Source organism: Brachyhypopomus gauderio, chromosome 1 (genome assembly GCF_052324685.1).
Source record: "Brachyhypopomus gauderio isolate BG-103 chromosome 1, BGAUD_0.2, whole genome shotgun sequence".
Classification (NCBI taxonomy): domain Eukaryota; kingdom Metazoa; phylum Chordata; class Actinopteri; order Gymnotiformes; family Hypopomidae; genus Brachyhypopomus; species Brachyhypopomus gauderio.
The window spans coordinates 30,664,381-30,680,066 of NC_135211.1; the positions used below are offsets into that span (position 1 = coordinate 30,664,381).

At 43.6% G+C, this 15,686-nt stretch overlaps 1 protein-coding gene across 10 annotated transcripts in view; it reads left to right on the plus strand.

Annotated features, from left to right (window-relative positions):
• The window catches only part of grip2b (glutamate receptor interacting protein 2b), a 186,448-nt gene that overhangs the window by 120,630 nt on the left and 50,132 nt on the right, over positions 1-15,686 (plus strand). For 2 of the 10 annotated variants that reach the window (XM_077008475.1, XM_077008478.1), the window contains exon 1: positions 12,279-12,558. The exons of the other annotated variants lie outside the window; for them this stretch is intronic. In XM_077008475.1, the coding sequence (XP_076864590.1) occupies positions 12,519-12,558 (40 nt within the window). In that variant the 5' untranslated portion in view covers positions 12,279-12,518. Of the gene's footprint in view, positions 1-12,278; positions 12,559-15,686 lie in introns of those variants that run through there. 10 annotated transcript variants of the gene reach the window in all.

Here is a 15,686-nt window from a genome sequence, read left to right on the forward strand (position 1 = left end):
ACACAGGACTATAAATACACAGGACTGGACTAGAATCAGGTGAAGACAATAACGACATGGGCATGACAGACGAGGGGAAACCATAGAAACAAACGAGCAGGGCAGCATCCAGGAGCAGGGAACAACACAGACACGAGGGAGCAGGGAAACCGGAGTGACAGCTAGGAGAGGGGGCGTAGCCCTACGTGACATTGTGGTGCTATTAGAGCCATATTTAATATTTTGTGTGACTTCCACGAGCTAGAAGGACCGCATCCATGTGGTTCGACAATGATTCACACAATTTATTGATAAAGTCATCAAGAATAGCAAAGAATGCAGTCTTACATGCCTCCCAGAGTTCATCAAAATTCCTTGGTTTTGTCTTCCAAGCTTCTTCTTTCATCCTACCCCAAACATGGTCAATGATGTTCATGTCTGGAGACTGGGCTGGCCAGTCCTGGAGCACCTTGATCATCTTCGCCTTGAGGAACTTTGATGTAGAGATGGATGTATGAGATGGAGCACACTTCCGATATCTCACGCCAAAAAAAAATCAAGTTTATTTACCTCTGATCCACATATATGATTCAATGAGTTACTAGTTTGCTCTGGCACCAACCACCGGCGATCGATAGATCGCGATATAATACTTAATTTGCGTCCATTTTACGTTCGCCTCCCCGCTCAACAACTCACGTTCGCCCCGCCCCCGCTCAACAACTTACACTCGCCACCTCCTCCAGGTTAAAATCTCACTCCAAGCGAACGTCAAAAGTTGGCAACCCTGCATTTACTGAAACATTTGTAGTTAAATACAGTGAGAATTACTAGTAAATATTACTTGAATATATGCTTTGTTAAATTTACTTGCTGTTCTTATGTGGAAAAACTTTCCTAAGATTTTTTAAAAGTAAACCCTACTACACATTTTTTAAAGTGTTGTAATGATGGTTGAGTTACTGTTGTCGTTCTATCAGCTCAAACCAGTCTGGCCATTCTCCTCTGAACTCTGGTATCAACATGGCATTTGTGCCCTCAGAACTGCCGCTCACTGGAGATTTTCTTTTTTGGACCATTCTCTGTAAACCCTAGAGGTGCTTGTGCAAAATCCCAGTAGATCAGCAGTTTCTGACATACTCAGACCAGCCCATGCCATGTTCAAAGTCACTTAAATCACCTTTCTTCCCCATTCTGATGCTCAGTTTGAATTGCAGCAGATCATATTGGCCATGTCTACATGTCTAAATGCATTGAGTTGCTGCCATGTAATTGGCTGATTCGACCTTTGTGTTAATGAGCAGTTGGGACAGGTGTTCCTAATAAAGTGGCCGGTGAGTGTTTAATGATGGTGAGTCAGTAATAGGCGAAACTGTCCAATAAATGCATGTTGCATATATGCACAGTGGATTCAGAAAGTTTTCAGACAATTTTACTTTTCCACATTTTATTGAGTTCTGGATTTGAATTTGAATTAATACAGCTGCCATTTTATGAATGAATACACTTAATCACCAATAATGATGGTGTTTTTAAATAATTAAAAATCAAAAACTGAACATTTCATGACCCTCTTCTGTGGTGCTCCGAATTGTGGTCAGGTGCATCCTGTTTGCTTTAATTATCTTTGACATGTGTCTAGAACACAGCTGGAGGTTGTTTGTTGAATTCTAAATCAATTGGACATAGTTTAGAAAGGAACACACCTGGGTCTACAAGAGACCTTGATCTGATATTGAATCTATGTCAAAGCATAGATCAGGACAAAGACATTAAACAAGATTTGTGTGTTCTCAGGACCACAGTGGCCTCAACAAATTTGAAATGGAAGAAGCGTAACAAGAAAGGCCTTTGTTAGGGAGGTAAGACAACCTGGTCCAGAAGTCCAGTTCAGAAATGGGAGAAGCATATCTGCAGCACTCCATGAGTTCAGCCTTTATGGTGGTGGCAAGACGCGCCACTGTTGAGTAAAAGGCAGTAAAAGGCACATGACACGTGGAGTTATCGTAATGTCATTTAAAGGACTCTGGATGTCCTTCATCTGATGAGGCAAACATCATTTAGACAAACCAGCAAGCTCTTTATCTGGAGAAAAGCAGGCACTGCACATCACCTGGCTAATACCATCCCTACAGTACAATGCCGTGGCAGCACCATGCTGTGGGGGGAGACGTCTCAGCCACAGGGAGACTGGGAACAATGGAGGGATGGATGAATACAGCCAAATACAGGAGCGTCCTTAAAGAGTGCACACATTCCCCTTCTAGAGTGCACATACTCCTCCTCTAGAGTACATACACTCCTCTGCTAGAGTACATACACTCCCCCTGTAGAGTGCACACACAAACCCCACTACAGTGCACACACTCCCCCACTAGAGTACACCCACTCCTCCGCTAGAGTGCACACATTCCCCCTCTAGAGTGCACACATTCCCCCTCTAGAGTGCACACACTCCCCCTCTAGAGTGCACACAACTCAGGCTGGGCCTACAGTTCACCTTTCAGCACAACTGACCCGAGGCATTCATTTTTATTGAGCAAAAATTACCTTTATATCCATTTAAAATCAAATCAATCACCTTCTGTATTTTTAATACTGAAAACATTCTGAATACTTTCCACTGTAAATGGGCAATCTGTACTGGGTTTGAGAGGCTGGGTAACAATTAGAGTATCTTCATTCTCCATCTCATACTCTAGCTCACAGAAAATAAGAAACCTGATGAGGCAGCAAGAAGAACCTTAGAATGTTAGCAGCAGAACAACAGTAAGCAGCGACAGGAGGAGGTGAGATGAGGAGGTGAGATGAGGTGAGATGAGATGAGGTGAGATGAAATGAGAAGGTGAGATGAAGAGGTGAGATGAGGTGAAATGAGGAGGTAAGATGAGGAGGTGAGATGAGGAGATGAGATGAAGTGAGATGAGGAGGTGAGATGAGGTGAAATGAGGAGGTGAGATGAGACGAAATAAGGTGAGATGAAGAGGTGAGATGAGGAGGTGAGATGAAGAGATGAGATGAAGTGAGATGAGGAGATGAGATGAGGAGGTGAGATGAGGAGGTGAGATGAGGAGGTGAGATGAGGTGAAATGAGGTGGTGAGATGAGGAGGTGAGGTGAGATGAGGAGGTGGATGAAGAAGTGAGATGAGGTGAGATGAAGATAAGATGAGGAGTTGAGATGAGGTGAAATTAGGTGAGATGAGGAGATGAGATGAAGTCAGATGAGGTAAAATGAGGTGGTGAGATGAGGAGGTGAGGTGAGATGAGGAGGGGGATGAAGAGGTGAGATGAGGTGAAATGAGGAAGTGAGATGAGGAGGTGAAATGTTGAGGTGAGATGAAGGTAAGATGAGGAGTTGAGATGAGGTGAAATGAGGTGAGATGAAGAGGTGAGATGAGGTGAAATGAAGAGGTGAGATGAGGAGGTGAGGTGAGATGAAGATGTGAGATGAGGAGGTGAGATGAGGAGAGATGAGGAGGTGAGATAAGGTGAGATGAGGAGGTGAGATGAGGAGGTCCATTGGAGCACACTGACTGCTCCAGCCTGTGGGTTTAAATAGTGGACAAAGGGGTACAAGTACAAGTAAAGGGGACAAGGGACAGGTGTAGGAATGAATGTAGTGATCTGGGTGTGAGTGGGTGTGTCCCTCATGCAGGGAGGTGGGCAAATCTTGACCAGTATGTTTTACAGTTTAGCCCAACATTTGCATTACAGAGATCAGGGAGTTTGTACATAGTCAAGTCAAGTGAAGTTCCTTTTATTTGTCTCCCAAGGGAGAAATTTTCCTTAGACAGAGGGCATACTGCAGTACAACAGAAGACATAAATGGACAACACCATGTGAACTAATAACGTATCATGAAAGTGCATTTAGTGCATTACAATTGTGTGCCATTACAAAAAACCAGACACACAGCGATACAGTCAAACCTTGGTGTTATTTAGCATCTTGATTGAGAGTGGTACAAAAGAATATTTGTACCTATTATGGCTACTTAACAGAACCCTATATCTCCTATAATGCAGAAAGTGACAGTGTGTTCAAATGCATTGTTGCATTTTTGCATTATATTAATTGCTAAAGTCGCTTTAAATTACTACTAAAAATAGTAATGAAATATTACACAAACATTTTAGAGTTCAAACTACAAGTGATACAAAGCAATTTTGCTGTCAATTATTGTAATGGTTTGAGCAGAGGAGGAGGAAACAGGTATGTTAATGTGACGGGCAGGTGTGAGCAACAAAAAGGAAGCGATCACGCCAAGTCTCAGGGAAAAAGGGTGGTTTAATATAAAGTGTGCAAACCTAAAACCCGTGCAATAGATCCAAATCAAGGATATAATGACCAGCGGTCAACTGGTACAAAGACAAGGCATATATAGACAGACAAACGACCATCAGGTGGGAACGGATCACGGGCTCCGCCCACCTGAGGGGCGTACACGACGTCACAAAACAACGACAACACAGCCGCTGTGGACAGAGGCGGCCGGTAGGGGGCCGCCTCACCGTGACAGACCCCCCCACCAGGCCGCACTCCCCTCCACTGGGTGTGTGGCACACAGCGGCTGCACAACAACACGAAGGGGCAGGAAGGCAAGGACAGGCAGGGACACACCTCCTGCAGTCCACGAGCTGAAACACAAAACACATAAAACATTACTCAGCTCACCTCCCCGGGCGGGACCCTGGACCGACTGGGCCGTCAACAAGACAAAACCACGCCCCGGTCGGTCACAGGGCCCTCACGCCCTAACCGGCTTTAAGCCGCATAGCCCCACAGGTGCGAGGACGACGGGCCACGGCTCCTTGTCCGTCCGGGGTGTATGTGTGTGCAGGTTACCTCCCTGGGGCGTGGCTACGTCACCTCCAGGACCCCGTGGAAGGGTCTCCGTCTTGTGCAGGAGCTCTTCAGACCGGAGCCCCATGGTCCCCAAACATCCGGGGGCCCCAACCCTCTAGGGAGGGGCTCTTTAAGACCGGGCTCCGGTCACCCCACAACATAAGGGGGCTCCTGCCAGGTGGAGACCTCCACAAGGCCCAGGAACGCCACGATCCACCGCCAGGGAGAAGCACCTGCACATAAAACACAAAATGCACACACACACCCACACACACCAACACAAAACATAGACGCGCACTGCCCTGATCCCCCTTACAATGGGGGAGGGGTCTCCGTCTTAGCAGGGGACCTCCACCTGCTCAGGAGAACCCCCCACGTTCCTGGTCAGGGCCTCCCTCAGGAGCGACGCCCTCCGTGCCACTCCCCGTGGCACGGGACCACAGCCGGTCCCCCCCCAAACACACATTTAAGGGGAGGAGCATGCGTGGAATTACATGTAACAGTTGACAACACGCTAGGACAAAACACACACGCAAATACTAGACAAACCATAAACAGTGTACAAACAATGAACGAACGGGACTCTTACATGCGCGCTCTGTAATATTGTGACGTGCCGCTCAGGTTCGCAGTCGCTCTCCCACACAAAACACAAGACGACAGGGGAGCGAGGCGACAGTGACGAGCGGCACCCGCGTCACACACGAAACACTAAACATATAACACCACGAGCACGCACACTGGTCCACACGCCCATTCACACGTACACTTCACCCACACAAAACATGAAGAGTATACAGGGAAGACGCCCTGGTCCTCGCCGTGCAACACACAAAACAAACGCACGGCGAAACTCTTCCGACACACAAACAACGGACATGAAGAGCTGTCTCAGGGCAGACTGCCCTGGTCCTCGCCGTGCTACACACACACACACACACACACACACACACACACACACACACACACACAACACAAAAGCACGGCGGAGCTCTTCAAACAAAACACCACGCAGACAAACACTTACCACGAGACATGACCACGAACGAAGGAGAAAGCAAAAGAGACTCGGCGGCTTCCGAAGGGTGGCTGGTCATTCTGTGACGGGCAGGTGTGAGCAACAAAAAGGAAGCGATCACGCCAAGTCTCAGGGAAAAAGGGTGGTTTAATATAAAGTGTGCAAACCTAAAACCCGTGCAATAGATCCAAATCAAGGATATAATGACCAGCGGTCAACTGGTACAAAGACAAGGCATATATAGACAGACAAACGACCATCAGGTGGGAACGGATCACGGGCTCCGCCCACCTGAGGGGCGTACACGACGTCACAAAACAACGACAACACAGCCGCTGTGGACAGAGGCGGCCGGTAGGGGGCCGCCTCACCGTGACAGTTAAAAGGTTGGGTTTATCCATAACTGGGTTAATATCATTAATTATGATCGCCGTGCCAAAATGGAGGGTGTGGGATCTACGAGGCATAACACACCAGAACACAAAACAGGAAACAGAATACAACAACGAGAACACAAGGGCAGAGCCAAACTGGGATATACAGCAAATACTGAATTTGGGGTTTTCATTAGTTGTCAGTTAATTAAAAGAAACAAACACTTGAAATAAAACAGTCTGTGTGTAATGAATGAGTATACTAAATAAGTTTCCCTTTTTTTCTGAATGGAATCAACTTTTTCAAAAATCTCCATCAGCATTTTTCCTGTAGCCAAGAAGCAACTAGTCTAGTCACGGAAGTAGACTGAATTATGTAAAGAGACACAAACTCGAAATAGTCTGAATCATGTAGACAGACACTAACTCAAAGGTGAAATGGGAATCGGACACACAAATCCCATTTGCCTAGTTTACTCTCAGTAGATATTTGCCACAGTACAAGATGAAGCACCGTGCAGTTTTAATGTGGCTTTGATTTTAAAGCACCCAATCTTCTGAGGTAAAGTAAGACATCCCCTGTCTTGGATCCCAGTCAAGTAGAACACAACTCCTGAGGTGTAAACTGTGAAAAGAAAATGTCTGTCTCTGGACAGACCCTCTCAGTGCCATGGAGAGTTCTGCAAATTGCTGTTCTGGAGCTCTGAAAGATTTATGAATTTGTTACTCTTGGTACACTGCTTAACAGGCCAAAATGCTTATCTTTAGCCCGATGAAATCAATCTCACAGAAACCCCAGCTCAGAGAAAATGAGATCAACTTTTTCAGAATATTCAAATTTTATGACCAGCACTTGTATTTCCAAGACACACACTGAACATTTGAAATGAGCTAGGTATATGGAGACTGTCCAAACAGTACAACACAAATAAACAAATTCCAAACAAACAAACCACAAACAGGGATCTCAACTTACAGGACTGGCTGTAAGTGGCTGTAACCATGGAAACACAAACAGATAATAGAAACTAACCAAGCATAAACTATGGACAGAGAGAAACACTACTAGGTTTGGCTGAACATGAGACCATAAACAGAAGCTGCAGAACTAGAACACACTATGAGAACAAGAACACTCACCATGAGAAACACCAGAGTACACACCAAGTGCACCAGCTTTAACCTGCCAAGGAGCACCAGAAAGATGGAACCAAGGGACAGCTGAAAACAATAAGCAGGGAGTGAACAAACAAAAACAAAACAAAAAAAACATGGCAACTAAACAAAGGCAGACCTAAAGAAAAAAGAAAGACATGACTGACAGGTAGGGGCGGAGCCAGACTTGACAATTATATAGTTTGTTTATGCATCATAAATTTGTAATAAACCCTCTAATAACTCTATTAAAACAATTTTATGGGTTTACCTTTAGTCTTAACAGTGCAAATTTATTTTTGTTAGATTATACGATATATTAATTAATCTAATGGATTCTTCATAGTCTGTAGTGACTATCAAAACGGTCATGCTGCAACAACACGTTCTTGGTTAGGGTGGTTGAAATGGTTATGAGGTATTGAATCATGCTACATTGCAGGTTTTTGAAGCAGTTCAGTTAACTGAATAGTCACTACAGACTATAAATGATCTAATAAGATGGTTCACTTATTATTTAAAAATTCAATGCAATATTGTGATCCAAACATTTTTACACAGCAGGTCAGGAGTATTTCAAGTACCTTTTGTTCATCTCTCTATAAAGGAATAAACAAATCAAACACTTTTTATATATCAAACAGTCCCTGTGGTGAGACACATTCATGCTTCACCATGGCAAACAGAATGCAATTACTTTAGGTCCCAGCACTCTGGGGACCCTTTGTGTCTGAGGAAGGCTTTAAGCCAGTAGCCTGTTGGGTTGTATTTGGCCTTAGTACAAAATGGAATGCCAACACTTGGAAATATTCAAGAAGTTTCAGTCTGTTGACTTTGCCTTTCTTCTTCTGAGTTGGTTTATTCTGTTTCATAACCAGAGTTGTATAGTAACGAAGTAGAACTACTTCGCTACTATACTTAAGTACTAAAATGCTGTATCTGTACTTTACAAATGCTGTATCTGTACTCCAGTGAGTATTATTTTTTACTCCTACTTCCACTTTTACTTCACTACATATTTTCCATCAGTTTAATACTTTTACTCCGATACATTTTTATGTGCAGTATAGTTACTCGTTACAATTATAAACATGTTAGCTGGCGCTGTCACCGGGTCAAGCGATCAGGCTGTCTTATGAGAAAACTGCGCATGCTCCGGTCACGTCTCGTTTACTCTGCTGCTGCCTTCACTGAACACTTTAGCTTTGTAATCTAGGTTCACTTGACACGTCATGATTGCCGCAAGGGTCCGCGCATCAAAAATGACGCAATCGTGGTGGCTCGGCCCATGCGCGTTGGCCACGTGCGTGGTCGCGTCGCGAGGTCGTGCACCTCTCAATTTTTGTGCGTGCAAAGTCACAAGGTGGAATTCATGCACTTGTACGGAACTTTGAGGGTCCATTTTCAGTATTTTCCAGCACCTTCAGCTTATTTTACATATTTATACAAATACACATATACTCGAAATTATTCCAAATAATTCACTTTTTATCTCATTAAAAGAGATGGTACCGTGTTTGGTAACAGCAGAAGAGCAGCATAAGTGCTGCATAATAAGCTTGTTGGCGTTTTAATGTACATATATTGGCACCTTCCACACCTTTAACATCGAGTGATCGTGGTGGTGTGGGTGAGGAAGGAGACCACCCTGGCCCTACCTAGAGACAGTGTTTGCGTTTGCTGGAGTGAAAATAAATTCCTATAGGATGAAGTGCCATCTTTGCCTCCCTAAAGAGGGTGAAATATTGGCCTTCAAAAATTCACCTTCGAATTTGAAGAAACACATCAATGTAAGTTATAAATATAACGCACAGAAGACACACAAGCTTGAGCTGTCAGTAAGCGCTAGTTAGGTTAGATATCTTAGCTAACTAACCTAATTATGTTCATGACATGCTGCAGTATTCACATAACATTAGCTGGCAATCATAAAGGCGATGTCACGCTGAGTTGTGTTTTTAGCAACAATAAGTCGTGTCTCTTTTCGTGCTGACAAATCATGTGCCCATTTTTATAGTGTAGTGTTTTATAGGGTAAGTGCATTTATTGAGGGTAAACGCAGGGCAATAGGCTCACCCTTAGAATCCAACGGACGGATTTACGTCCAAAATACACCTCGTTTTCTCAGCTAAATTAAGGCGAACTTCTACTTCTGCGTCAAACCTACGACGTAGTGGGACATAGGTTATCTGTTTATTGCATACGAAGTGTAAAGCCCAATTTTTTAAGTTGCTACTTGTTTGTACATACATAACACTTGTATTTGTGGTCTTTGACATCTTTGATTTGTAAGTGATGTATAAAAACAATTGATAATCAAACTGACGGCTTTCTTTAATTAATTCAAAGCACAATACTTGTATGTTTTACTTTCAGTACTTGAGTAATACATTTTAGAATAAACTAATTGCAATACTTAATTACAAATAATGCTGAATACTTCTGTACTTCTACTTAAGTAAAGTTTTTAAAGAACACTTCAACTTCTACTCAAGTCAATTTTTTGATAGAGTACTTGTACTTTTACTCAAGTATGGGTCTCTAATACTTTATACAACACTGTTCATAACCCTCTGAAACCATGTGTACTTGGAGAGATTCAAGGTAAACTATAAGGCATTGAGGCTCCATTTACTACACCTTAGAACCTCATCAGTGCATAGAAGATTTGACAGGCAGCACATGTGATGTGACACTGTAGAGAAAAGTGTGGAACAGAGTTCCCCTTCACATCCTATACAGCTTGTCCAATGAAACATGTCCTTCGACTGCTCGACTGCTTCGACTGATCTAATCCCCCATCTGAGCTTACAGACCTCCCGAAACCGTGATCAGTTTCACCTCCCTGCTCAGTTCATGATAGATGAGGCTGTTGGTCAAAGAACCTTTCAAAGGGTAAAATAATAAATACAAACAAAAGGCCAAGAAATTAACAAATGAACCGGGAAGACATGGGTGCCGTTCTTTGACTCCATTTTGTCAGGTTGGATAATAGCTCAGAATGAGGGAGCGATTCAGCGGTTCATGGTCATCATTTCACTTGGCTGGTGGGCGGCTCTCGGAGCTTCGTATTCATTTAAAATGTAGAGGGCTGTGCTTGTGCTTTAGGTCGGTGTGGAGGGGAGAGTTTTCACCCTTGGAGAACACCAAATCTGTAATTTCTGAAGGTTCTTACCATGCATTGGTTTGGTGCTGGTATCATTTGATGGGGTGACATGTTTCTAATTCTTTTTAAAAGAAATTGTATCATTTCAGATTTTCTAGTTTACCAACCGATTATATGCTGTTAAAAATACTTGGTGACTTGGAGGAGTGGGTTGCGTAATGCTTACTTTGCTCATATGTTATAATTTCAAATCATGTTTTTATTTCTGTAGTTCCATGTAAATCTGTTAAAAGACTCGCAGATGCATTTTTTAACGGCAAATTCCTGGAAGCCTTGCCCTTGCACTTCAAAGGGTTTCTGCTAATTTGCATCACTATTAATTTGCATAAAAAACATTTACAAGCCATGAAGAGAAACAAAACCTCAGTCATTACCATGATTGTCTGGTAGATTGTCTGGTGGTTTATTTTATCTGCTGTTTTATTTTCCTTTAATACTTTTTTTTTTGTGATTTAATTTAAGAATACATGGTTGATTCATCCTTGTGTCTCTCCCTTCTCTTTCCCACTGAGCTGTTTGATAGGCTGACTAACAAGTCGTTTAATGATGCTGGAATTGTATGTGGTGACAGCATGGAACCTGTGTGTTTATTACGTTGGATTTTAAAATAAAATCCGTAGCATGGCACGATGTAGCAGAGTCATGCCGGTATTGGGAGGGTAGCAAGCTCCTGGGCTGCTGCGTATGGTTATTTTAAATGCATTTTGCTGGATGATCATGACGTCAATGACAAGTTTGATCCAACGCACAAGTTGAAACTCCATTCTATGCGGATCAGCATTTTTCCTGTAACCAAGAAGCAATTAGTCACGGAAGTAGACTGAATTATCTAGACAGACTCTAAACTCGAAATAGTCTGAATCATGTAGACAGACACTAACTCAAAGGTGAAATGGGAATCAGACACAAAAATCCCGTTTACCTAGTTTACTCTCAGTAGATATTTGCCACAGTACAAGATGAAGCACCGTGCAGTTTTAATGTGGCTTTGATTTTAAAGCACCCAATCTTCTGAGGTAAAGTAAGACATCCCCTGTCTTGGATCCCAGTCAAGTAGAACACAACTCCTGAGGTGTAAACTGTGAAAAGAAAATGTCTGTCTCTGGACAGACCCTCTCAGTGCCATGGAGAGTTCTGCAAATTGCTGTTCTGGAGCTCTGAAAGATTTATGAATGTGTTACTCTTGGTACACTGCTTAACAGGCCAAAATGCTTATATTTAGCCCGATGAAATCAATCTCCCAGAAACCCCAACTCAGAGAAACAGATCCTGACAGTTGGACAAAAAACAGACAGGAAGAGGGGGGAGGGGCTGCCGGCCAACAGGATACAGCTCAGAGGCAGAAACTGCTTCATCCAACCTGTCCCAGCAGGAGACAGTGACCTGGGACAGCCTGTGTGGGAATACATAAGTGCGTGTGTGTGCATGCGCGCACTGGGGTGTTTTGGGGGCTGTGGAGACCAGAGAGATCCCCAAGAGAAAAGTGGATGAATGCAGTCTCTCTCTCTTCTCTCGAGTGGAAAAAAACCTTGCTGTCCTACTGCCATCACACTGACACCAACCTTCCCTGATATTTCAGCCCAGCTGTGTCTCACTTTGAGCTCTGCACAGTGTCAGAAAGGAGTTTTCCTGAAACGGTTGATATGCAGTCTCACCCAGTCCAGTCTCACAGTTAGACCTGGGCATCTTGTAGGGTGTTTTTGGTTTGTTCGTTTTTTTTTTTTTTTGCTGAAGACTGAAGAGAGAATTTGGCCGTGAAAAGGTGAATGTTTAATGCTCTACATCAGTGAACAGGCAGAGAGTTACAGAGACACTGCGACCGTGGGCGAGGGGCATGCGCTCACACACGCGTGCCTACACACACACGGTCGGTCGGTGAGCGGCCAGGCAGAGGGGTTTCACTTCACACACCGCGCTGAGCAGCGGATCTGTCCACCACGCGTGTGGCTGCGTGCGCGTGTGTGAGCGGCACACGGCAATATGTTGTGCGGACTACGCAAGGAAGTGAAGAACACCTTGGGTGAGCATTGATCCTTCCCGTCATTGCTTTAAAAGTGTCTTCGTTTTGCATTCTTGGGTCGTTTTTACGGGGACGGCATGAAACCGTATCCATGAGAAATGCATCTGGAGCTTGAATGTAATCAGGACTTGTCGCCCACCCTGAGGATCATGGTAACAAATATTGTTTTGTTGTCTCGTGTGCTGCTTTAAGAGCCAATCTGATTCATTGTTTTCAATAACTTGGAAGACTGAGGGAGTTGCCATAGGCAGAATTAGGATTTTTATTAATCCAAAGGTGGTTAGTAAGCAGGTCTGGTGTGTGGGCTACACTGTCCACTCCTTTATTGTCTTATTGTCATCACAGGTACCTGCGCCATGTGGTTGGGCTGCTGCACTGTTTACACCATATACATCACATTTCACCTGCCAACACTTAAACATATGTGTAGATCTACTGTGATTTATTAGTGTGACCGACCTATTTGGGGGAAAAAAGAATACTGTTGATGATACTGATTGATGATATTGTTGATTTAACAACTGTTAACTTTTCACTTCTGTTTAATTGTTAACTGAAATGTCCTTTCCTCAGATTAGTTACATGTAGTTACATCTTGGTGGTAGGAGACACTTCTGTCTCTTACTTTATAAGTGTTATGGCGGGTTTCTCATGAAGTGAAATCATGTTACATGGTTGGTCTTCCTTTTTTTTTTCATTGTATGCCTCGTGTCACACAAAGACCATCAAATATGCCTGATTTTCTATCACAACACATACAGGCATAGTCTCACAAACAAAGCCTTAGATGAATCTTAACTGATGAGAAGATCTGGTAAATTGTTAGCAGTGTGGTCAGATTGTCCTCAGACTTCACAGATTCAATACTACAATGCATTTTGGAAACCAAGCCCTGATCTAGTAATCTATTGATTATTGTATTGATAATGGCTCATATTACACGTAAGGGAACACTAGCTGTGACATCAGAGAAGCATCTCAGAAGTCAAGCCGGCGTGTGTTAAGATGTTCAGAGTGCTCTACGCTTTGTTGTCAAAGATCGAGTGATCTTCCTCGGCTCTGGGGAGAGATTCAAGTGTCTGTGCTGCATCTGTGAGGAACAGAAGCAGGAGTCATGCTACAACACTCTGTCTAATGTTCTCCCCATGGGGCAGAGAGGCACGGAGTGTGTGTGTGTGTGTGTGTGTGTGTGTGTGTGTGTGTGTGTGTGTGTGTGTGTGTGTGTGTGTGTGTGTGTGTGTGTTTGAGGACTTTGTGCATGTGTATCTCTGTATGTGTGTGTATGAAGCAAAAACTTGATTTCTTTCAAGATCTTTCGAGATGAGAAAGGCAGAGAGGAAAAAATTGTTAATAGATATGTTTTGTGTGTTTCCTGAGCTGCCTAGTGTAGCTCAACGGTACTATTCTGTTATAGTCAATAATAAATAATAATGAATATAAATTCATTAAGCCTATATTACTAATAACTAAGACTGAAAGAAAACCTTTTCCAATCGGAAAAACCTTTTCCAATGGCATACAGCAGTTCAGAGCTAAACGCTGCTATCATGGAGTGGAGGGTTTACCATTACTGACCTAGCACAATTAACAGGCACACCAGTGTGCATATTTTCCCTAGTTTATTTACACTGCCCCCTGATAATAGATCATGTGATAACAGGTCATGTTACATCACCGGTGATAATAGATGGTCTCACTTCAGCAGAAGATCTAATGAGGCCTCTAATGATATGGCTGTCCATCATTATAGCTTCAGAGCCCACTAAAGTTAGTTAGGTAGGTTAAAGCTCCACTTATCCGACTGTAAATGCATCATGTTTAATTGAAAAACCAACTTCTTGGAATTATCAACAGAATCAGCATGTCTACGACGTATATGTGCATATGTGTGTTGTCTCTGAACTTTTCAGCATTAATCACTGCTAATTGTTTATTCCACACCACCTCACTTACCCGTAAGCTGTTAGAAAACGAATGATCTACCTTTTGAATTTGTCATGATAATCTGAACAATCAGCCATTTTGAACACAGCTTCCTCTACCTCCCACGTGGAGAGGTTACACCCCCCCCCCCCACACACACAGCATAGCCAAGCATCCTATCCTTTATGTCTTTCCTCTGACTAATCTCACATTTTACACAGCTAGCAATTTGGAACTACTTATTACGCTAATTGCAGCTTGTTTTCCAGATGCTGGTTTGCTTTTTTTTTGCCGTGTTATTCGGCAACGTGGTGAGCAAAAGTGCACTTGGTGTAATTACATGCTTTTTTGAAGTCTTACTCTTACAATAATGCCCATAATCACTGCATATTTTGCAGCAAATTGCTTTGGTACCACGGTGAGGGATAATACAGCCCAAAAAAGGGGAGAGGAAAAGCTTAAGATGGTTCCAGCATTTTAATGGATTCTTTCAAACAGTACAATCCTGTTTGTAATTGATTTTCACCTTTGTTTGGAATGCGTGCCTTGCAGGGAAAGATAAACTAGCTGGGACTTTGGCCAGGAACATCCGTTCTGCCAGTGTTCAGTCCCCCACAGAACTATCACTCTTTTTAAGTAGCCAGTGTTCTTTCACCCAACGCTCATCTGGGTGCCCTGTGACTGACGGAGACCTGGTGTGTTAGTCAGAGCCCACGAGTAGTAACTCCATATTGTACTAACTCTGTAACACTATGGAGACAGATGACCCCTGACCTATGACACCATCTCCCGTATTCTTTCACACTATCTCCCCTCACCAAATATCTGTTTTCCCTCTAATAAGCATTTGCTCTTTGTCACCGGCTGACATCCTGCCTTACTGATTAATGCCTGCCTTCAAAACGCCTTCATTAATTTCATGCTGCGTAGATTGCTTGACCACATTGTGCCATGTGGCGTAACTTCTCCCGGGCTGCGGAGGTTGACGGTCGTTCGAGGGGAATGGAGCAGATACCAGCACGGCGTGGAGAGATGCTCTCTACTTTGTATCCTGTGTTCTGTCCTCTTGGCAGGTTGTTGATTGGCTTGTGTAAACGTTCTGAGAAACGTGGCAGCTGGGCTCAGATCGCCCTGTGGCTCCCTTGGGGGCGGGGCTGGGGCGGGGCTGGTGCGGGGAGGACGGGCTGAGGTCAGCACCGTGGAAT